Here is an 8,624-nt window from a genome sequence, read left to right on the forward strand (position 1 = left end):
GCCTGCTTCCTCAGAGCCTCTTTCCAAATAATCAATGCGTGTAGAAATCATGCACTTCAGATATTCTGTAACAAGACAGGTGTAAAAAATATCTCAGATGTATTTGAAATCTCTGCCTTATCTTGCAATCTGAAAAATCTGTAAAGAAATCATTCTCAAGTCGGGTTGTGTCCCAGGAAAGGCTGGGAGGAGGGTGATGCTGACCCTGGAAACCTTTGCTGTACTCTCAGCTGTGTGGGCACTGCATCCCAGCCCTGGCTGTGGGATGGGGATGAGCAGCAGCAGGAGGGCTGGCTGCCACTCCTCTCTGCCATCTCTGCGGCAAACCAGAGTCCCTCTGAACTGCCACCTGCCCCTGCAGGCATCCTGGCTTCGACTTGTAAAAACCAAGGGTTGTAGGTAAAGCAGGGAGGACATTCAGGCATTGGTAATGCCTCAGATGAGGTTACTAAGCAGGGCTGGCCGTGCACCGTCCCTTCAGCAGGGTGCGTGTGCTGCCTGGGCCGTGGGCAGCTAAGCCAGCAGGCATCACGGTACCATCCAGTGGTAGTGCTGTCCTATTGTGGTGCCACTGCAGCCCTCTGCCCTCTGTCTGTCCGTCCATCTATCAGCATGGGGGCTGCAAGCTGGGCAGGGGCAAGCTGAGTGCAGCACTTCGCTCCGCTTTGCTGTCTTGGGCATGTGAGCATTGTCCTTTTTGTGACCACAGGAAACTTTACATTATTACATTCAAACAAACACCCTTGTAACTCTACTTCTGAACACTGCAAAACACGAGCAACATAACACGGATGGGAGTGGGACTGCATCTAACCATGGAGGGAACGCAATGCACCGCCATGGTGGAAAAGAATCCCTGAAGCCTTGATGGAAGGAAAGAGATGCCGCAGATACACGTCAAAGGTTCCATTTACAAGACCCACAGGAGGAGACCCCGGCACTGTGAGGAAGCCCCTGCCCTGGGCAGCGTCCACAGGCGGTGCTGGAGCTGTGGTGCCCTCACCCTGACAGCGCGGCGGTGATCTCAGCGTCCTGGGGCAAAGATGAAATCCAGTGCCTGGCGCTCGGCAGCTGCCACGTTGGGATGCCACAGGTCCACCATGAAGACCACACGGGGACCCTCCTCTGGGGGACCTGGGTGGGATGAGGTACAGGGTGAGGCACTGCTCTGTGCCCTGCTTGCAGCACTGAAGCACTTGGCGAGGTTGCTGTGTGCACCCCAGCACAGCGCACGTCCAGGGAGCACCGCCTGTACATTGCTGCCCTATGCTTCCTGCACACAGGGCAGGGTGCTCCCTGCATGGCCCCTGTGCTGCTTTTTGCAATCACACACAGCAGGGCAGCAGGTGTGGTGCTGAGTGCCATCCTTGCAGCTGTAGCTCAGAGCTGCTGCTGCGCTATTCTGCTCTTCCCCATCCCCGTGGCTCTGAAATAAGCTGCGTTTCCCAATTCCATGGCAGGGAATATGTGGGAGCAACAGCTTTTGTTCTCCCACCTGCTTCCTTGCATGAAGCAGCTCTGTTTGGTTCTTCCATGCCATCGGCAACTAATACCGGCTAAGGCAGGCGAGGCAAAGCAGAACAGCCTCCAGCAAGCACCAAGGCAGCAAAGCAAACCCTATACCCTCCTGCAGCACTATGCTGCCACAGGATGTGCAAATTGTCTGCTGGGGGGGCAGCCCCTGCAGGTCTGGGGCTGGAGTCCCAGGAAACAGGGAGAAAGCTGGGGTAGAACCACGGGAGGATGGGACTGCAGCCCCCAGCCCTATGCTTACCTTCATGAAAGGCGGTGTGCAGGAAGGAGTCATCAAAGAGCAGGCAGCGACCCTCAGCCCAGCACTGCGGCTCACCCCCCACTACCAGCTCGCAGTTGCTGGGGGTCTTCAGACCTTTGGGCACAAACAGAGGACAGAGGTGGGTCAGTTCCTGCAGGGAGCAGATCCAAAATGTGAGCAGTGAGTTCCATGCCGCTTACTGCGGGCAAAGTAGAGACTGAGGGGTGCCAAGGGGTTGCTTCCCTGCAGGAAGCAGGAGCAGCAAATGCTGAGCTCAGCACAGGGCAGAGCTCTGGGGGCTGTTAACACCACCCTGTGCAGCAGCAATGTCACCCGTGGCAGGGTTAGAGTTGCTGGAGCTGGAGCAATCACCTGCCCTGAGGATGCAGCTGAGGTGCAGAAAGGAGCAGCGCTCCCATGACCTGCAAATGGTAAAAATGCTGCAAATGAGCAGAGTGGAGTTCTGTGCCAAATCCAAGCAAGCATAGCAAGGACTGCAGCTGCCCAAGAGAGCCAGGAGCACAAAAGCTGCTGGGTGTTTCCAATGTATGTTTCAAAGACTACAAAACCCAAATGCATTTCCCTATGCAGTAGCTCCAGCTGGATGGACCTGGATGCAGGCAGGCAGCCCTGGGGAAGCAGGACAGGTGCTATGCATGGCTCCTGCATTCATCACAGCAACAGTGAAGCCTGGGGAAACACCTGGAAAGATTCATCTATGCTGAGTGCTGTCCTGCTTTGCAGAGCAGCTGACCTGGAAGGGACTTGGCTCAAATGCAACCACTCTGTGGGCACAGCAGGAGCTGGAACAGGTGGGGATGTCAGTGGGAGTACTGCAGCCTGGCTGCAGGGTAGCAGCCAGCAAGCGGGTGGAGTGAGATGTAGGAGAGAGCAGGACAAAGGAGGGACCCACATTGCCTGCGCCTGCAGCTAGGACCTGGCTGAGCTGTGCCTGCTCTGTGCTCTGCCCCTCCACAGAGCGTATCTGCCCTGGGGTTGGCTGCTCTGAAGCACCCTTTGATCAGATCTGAGTCCATCTCCTGCTTCTAAGCAAAGGCAGCCACAGCCGGCGCTCACCCAAAGGGAGCTGGCAGAGCAGCAGCACTCACTGTTTGCCAGCAGCGCCCGTGCGGTGCCTCCCCCGCTGCCATCTGTGCTGCACGGGCTCTCCCCAGCACCCGTGGGGCTGGGAGCACCAAGGGGACACCCAGAGCCACCAGCACATGGCCCTGTCCTTGCCCCGGGTCTGGCATCAGGGTGGCACCTGGCCCGCTCTGGGCTCACAGCAACATCCAGCGGAGCGAGAACCAACCCTGGGGTGGATGGGGGCAGCTTGGATACACCCCACGCTGCCCTGAAGCAGGGCTAGCCCACAAAAAGCCCACCCCCCGGGCACTCACCCAGGTGGCAGCGGATGCGGATGTTGGTGGGGCCGTAGTGCTCGGCGATGACGGTGCCTGGGCTCAGCACGGAGATGCAAGCGTTCCCAAAGACATTGTTGCCAATGCAGGTGCGAAGGCTGCCGAGCAAGCGGTACGTCCGTGGGCATCTCCTGCAGTTCCTAGGCACGCACATGCCCTGGTTCACCAGGTAGAAGGTGAACCACTCCCCGCTGGGCGTGCTGTTCATTTTCCATCCTTGCGGGAGGCTGCAGTTTGAGAACGCTTTGTAGAGGCTCTCAAACTCGCACAGGATGGTCTGGAAGTTGCGCTCCAGCACCTCTACGTCGTGCTTCTGAGCATCCCGCGAGAAATAGGGGGTGGTGGGCAGGTCGGGCAGGAAGAACACCTCCGGCTTCTGGATGGAGGGCCGGCTGTTGAGGTAGCGGCCCTGCTCGCGGATGCCCTTATGGATCCTGCCCATGCCGGACCACGAGTAGCGCTTGGCGTACTCCTGCAGGTTGTGGTAGAGCTTCTGGTTGAGGCCATCGTGGGGCGAGCAGCGTGCGCACTCGGGCGCGTGGCAATAGACGAAGCCGTTCTGCACGCCGTTGGCCTCAGCGCCCTGCATCAACGCGTTGACGGGGGGGTAGACGCGGGGCTGCTCGCGGCCCACGTGGTAGCAGTACCAGACAAAGAGCAGCAGCAGGCAGCCCACGGCCAGCAGCGCGCCGCCGTCGCAGTCCCGGAACGACTGGATGCCGGCGGCGATGAAATCCCGCAGCCCGTCCAGGGAGCAGCTCCAGTCCGGCAGCCACACCAGAGGCATGGTGGGGTGGTGGAGGGCGCAGGGGGGGCCCGGCGCTCAGTCCTGGTGCTCTGAAGGGGCACCCACTCCATGCAGCACTGCCATGGGGGTGCGGGGCCGCGGCCGGGCCCAGCTTGGCATGATCCTGGGAGTCGGGGGTCAGCAGCACCGTGCTCGCCTCATCCTGATATGCAGTGCTGGGGAGCTTTGAAGAGACAAACCCAGAGGTGTTATGGGGGTATTGGCAGAGGACAGTGGCCCAGCAGCCTGGGGTTGTTCCACAAGAAGTCCACACTCACTCCCAGCAGCATCGCCCATAGGAATTTCAATGCCAGCCATAAGGGAAGCAGCAGAGCCATCCCCCCCACCTCGCTCCCACTGCCCCACCTCCTCCTCTGCTCTTCCTCCAAATTTCTCCTCTCCGTCAGTCCCTTATCATGCCTGACATCCAGCTGATAAGGCAGCCAGGGGCCAAGCTCAGAATGATCTCTTAACAGCCCTATCTCACTACTCATCAATTTATCATCTTGATCTAAATGCTCTGAAACAACTCTCCTTCCAAAGGACTCTGTCCCTCCAAAGACAGCGAGGTTGCCACCAGCACTGAAACCAGCATCCTCCACAAGCTCCCTATGACAGCCCCATGGACTTGCACCCACTGTAACGTAACATCCCATCCCTGCAGGCTTCACTAAGGTGCAGCACAAAGCAGAGATGTCAGCAAGGCTCCAGGCTGGTGGAGCTTTTGGGGCAGCAGAGGGATGAGGTGACACTCCTGTTTCCTGCAGCTATGTATGCCCTGTGCCCACTCCAAATTCTATCCCCAGAGCTTCTCTGTCTCTTTGTAGGAGCACCAGCAGGTGCAGGATGGGTCTATCAGCCAAGGAAGCTCTCCAGCCTTTCCCTTCTTTCTCTGCTGAGGTCCTGCAGCTCCTTAATCTTTGTGCATTTCCCCACAGATAGCAAGGGGGACGCGGTTCAGCTGGTGGAGCAGTGGCAGGGGCCTTCCTGCAGCTGCAGCCCAAAGACAGGGGCAGCTCTGCTCAGATGGGAGGGACATACACACACCTCCCCACACCCTCTGCCTGGGCCCTGCAGTCCACGTGGCACTTTGGAGCCGCATGGAAATTTCAAGACAGCTTCCCTCCATCCCCGCTGGCTGGAGTCCCTCCAGCTTCCCCAGCACACCCCTCCTCCCAAGCATCACCATGGGCCAATGCCAGGGGTGTTCCCCAGGGTGGCACGACCCCATGATGCCACTGGCATTCAAAGCAGCAATCCAGCTCTGGAACAAAGCAGGGAGACTGGCATTGGGGACCTTCTGTGGAGGCTGCCTGGAGGGGTCTAACAGCCTTGGGGGCCTCCACCATGGGCACAGCCCTTCTGCTGGCCCAGGGCTGCAGGCAGCGCTTCACATGGGGCAACCATCAGGGCAATGAGAGACCAAAACCACCTGGCACCCATCCCGACTCCCCAGGAAAAGGCTGGGAAATGGGGTTGGACGCAGCCCTGCAGCTCACTCCCGTGCTGACACAGGCAGCCCCACGGCTGTGCTGGTGTGTGGCAGAGCAGTGCCCCAACCCAAGGGGCACCCAGGATGCAGGAGATGCCCTGCTCCACTGCACGCAGCTTTAGCACAGAGCGACCACAGCCTGAGATCCATGCATCATCAGCTGATAACAAACGGCAGTCGGTCTCGAATAGCGCCCATCAATTCCCCGGTGCCCCGAAGTTGTGCAGGACGTGGAGGCGAGCTCCGTGCCAGGCAGCAGCGGCGTTACGTAATGAAGCAGAGAGGCTCCGATGCAGCACCAAGTTACATCCTGACAGCTTCGCAGGGCACCGGCAGCTCTGGAAAGAAGCGGCTGTGGGCCGGGATCCTCACACCGCGTGCCCCAACAGCCAGGCTGAGCGGCGGGGATGGCCTCTGCTCGGCGGCATCGCGCTCTGCTCTGCGGGCACGCGAGTGCCGGGGCGAGGCCGGCCGTGGGCTGCTACTACGGAGCTGGAGCGCGGCCAGGCAGCTCGGTGCCACCCCAACGGTGCCGCTCGCTGCGACGGTGTCACCCCAATTGGCATCGCCCGCTGCAGCGCGCCCGTGTCACATCGGCGGCACCCGTTCCCGCGGTGTCACCCGCCGTGGAACCCCAGTCACGGCTGCATCCCCCGCGCCGAACGGCCCCGCATCCCGGCTCCGCAGCGCCCGGCCCCGCCCGCCCCGCGCTGGATGCGGAGGCACCGACCTGCTGCTGCTGCCGTGCGGGGACGTGCGGGGCCGCCGCTCCGCTCCGCTTCGTTCGCCGCCTCCTCGGACCACAACTCCCAGCAGCCCGGGCAGGAGGGGCCCGCGCCGCCCCCGCCGGCACCGCGCCGGGCGGCACTGCCTGCGGGCCCCGGGCCACGCACCGCCCGCCCGGCCCCGCCCTCCGCTGCGGCCGCCCCCGCCCCTCGCCGCGCCCCCGCGCTCCCGCACCGCAACCCCCGCACCGCGCCACCGGGAGCGGCGGGGCTGCGGCAGGCGGGGATGGGGGCCGTTCCGAGGGGACGGGGCTGCAGCAGTCAGGATGCGGGGGACGGATGGGGGTCCCGGCCCCAGGGATCGTGCATGCACTGCAGAAGGGCAGGCGCTCGGAGATGCAGCGGTGTGAAGCTCCAGGGATGTGGGCATCTCGGGTGGAGGAAATGCCGCCTGCAGGGATACAGGACGCTGGGGAGGCGGCAGGCGGGCTGCAGGAGCCGCTGCTCCCCGAGGATGTGGGTGTCCGGTATGCGGGCAGCCTGGGGTGCAGGGGGTGCTGGATTGCGGCACCACTGGGGACACGGGGCCCGGGGGGGCGCGCAGTCCTCGGGGCTCACAGCCAGCTCTGCCCCTGCGGTTAGGAGGGTCCCTCAGTCCGTAAGTGACAACGGGACCGCTGTCGGTTCTGCCCAGCGGAGCGCGCCTTTCAGCCGCTCCATCCAGCCCGAGCGGGTCGGCGCAGCTCCTCTCTAAAAGTTCCTTTCCTAAACGGAACTTGAACTCTTCCACACTTTAGCCCTATGGAAGAGACTAGCTCTGCGGGTCGGCTGTAGAGGAGGACATCGGAGGTGTCCCTTAATGACTCTTAAGTGTTGGGGAAGAAACAGTTTGTCTTGAGACTTTCTGCTTCCTGCTTGCTTGCCGTTTTCCTCCCCAGCTCCTCTTTGTGCCGCAACCAGTTTGCGAGGGAGATTTCCCCCAGCCGGGAGAGCTCCGAAAGGGGGGAGAGGAGGGGACGGCCTGCTGCCCCTACCCTCTCAGCTCCTGCTGAGAACGTACCCGGTGCTCTGGGAAGGCCCCGGACCGCGGGATGGCCACGTGGAACCCTGCCTGCCCTACGAGCATCCTCTGTGCAGAGGGATGCTGGGGAGGGCACAGCTGCTGCGCCCAGACGGAGCTCGAGCCGTGGCACACAGCTGAAGGCCAGAGATTGGCTCCTGCTTTACGTCATCGAGGAGAAGCAGCAGCATCGAGGTTCTTCTTTTTTTTTTTTTTCCCCCTTCATTTTCATTCTCTTGCCATCTCTGTCCAAAAATAACCCAAGCTTCCACCCCAGGGAGCGCTTCGCATCAGAGCTTTGGCTCCTTCACCCTCCTGTGCATTAGCCTGACAGCTACTAAATGAAGCTATTAGCTCGTGGCACATCATCACCTTTTTTAAAAGCGCGTTTTTCAGAGCATGTGGTGATGTCATTGGACTGCGTGTGGAGCTGCACAGATGCATGGGAGGGCTCAGATCCCTCAGCACAGGGCATTGTCTGTGGGGCTGTGTGTCTCTGCCCCCCCCCCCCCCCCCCCCCCCAGCCAGAGAACCCAGGCAGCTGCTCCCCCTGCCCTTCTGCACATCGCCCAGCAGGATCCCATGGGGAGTCCCAGCATTCCTAGACGACTCAGCAGGTTCCCATCAGGCTCCCAGAGGGGGTCTCAGCAAGGTTTTGGGGATCCTAGAAGTCCAAGGAAGGTCCTGCAGGATTCCAGGAGTCTCAAGGAAGCGTCCTAGGGGTGTCCCAGCTTTCCTAGATGTCCCAGTGGGATTCAGAAGGGGCCTCAGCAAGGTCCCAGGGGTCCTGGTGCTCCAAGGAAGATGCCGGCAAGGTTCCAGGGGTCCCAGGAGGGTCCAAGGAAGGTCCCAGAATTCCCAGAGGTCCCACAGGGATCCCAGGAGGGGTCTTGGCAAGGTTCAAAGGGTCCTGGTAGTCCAAGGAAGGTCCCTGCAGGGTACCAGAAGTCTCAAGGAGGGGTCCCAGGGGGCTCTTAAGTTTCCCAGAGGTCCCATTGGGATCCCAGGAAGAGTCTCAGCAAGGTCCCAGGATTCCCAGAGGTCCAAAGAAGGTTTCAGAAGGGTTCCAGGAGTCCCAAGGCGGAGGTTTCAGGGGGTCCCAGGGGTGCTGCCAGCCAACTAGGCTGCGACAGAGCAGCCACATATGGACTTATAGCTCAGAGCTTGTCCCTACAGGGAGCCATCACTGCTCTGTCCCTTGGACACAGGCTGCTGGGGAAAACACAGGGCTGCACCACGGCAGGATCAGGCCCCTGGGGCATCATCACCATGCAACAAGGTGAGCACTGTGCCCAGCCCCAACCCACTCCCATTGCTACAGCACAGCGAGGCCATGCCACTGCCTTTTTCAACAGCTCTGAGCGC

General features: G+C 61.0%; 1 protein-coding gene across 1 annotated transcript; it reads right to left on the minus strand.

The window, feature by feature from the left end:
• Positions 1-92: 92 nt before the first annotated feature.
• ASPHD2 (aspartate beta-hydroxylase domain containing 2) lies at positions 93-6,344 on the minus strand. The gene is made up of 4 exons (XM_031592411.2): positions 6,205-6,344; positions 3,175-4,166; positions 1,775-1,888; positions 93-1,134 (listed from the first exon to the last, which is right to left on the minus strand). The coding sequence occupies exons 2-4, from the start codon at positions 3,980-3,982 to the stop codon at positions 1,025-1,027; spliced, it is 1,032 nt and encodes a 343-aa protein (XP_031448271.1). The 5' UTR covers positions 3,983-4,166; positions 6,205-6,344; the 3' UTR covers positions 93-1,024.
• Positions 6,345-8,624: the final 2,280 nt, after the last annotated feature.

Source organism: Phasianus colchicus, chromosome 18 (genome assembly GCF_987193195.1).
Source record: "Phasianus colchicus chromosome 18, bPhaCol1.hap1.1, whole genome shotgun sequence".
NCBI classification, from domain to species: domain Eukaryota; kingdom Metazoa; phylum Chordata; class Aves; order Galliformes; family Phasianidae; genus Phasianus; species Phasianus colchicus.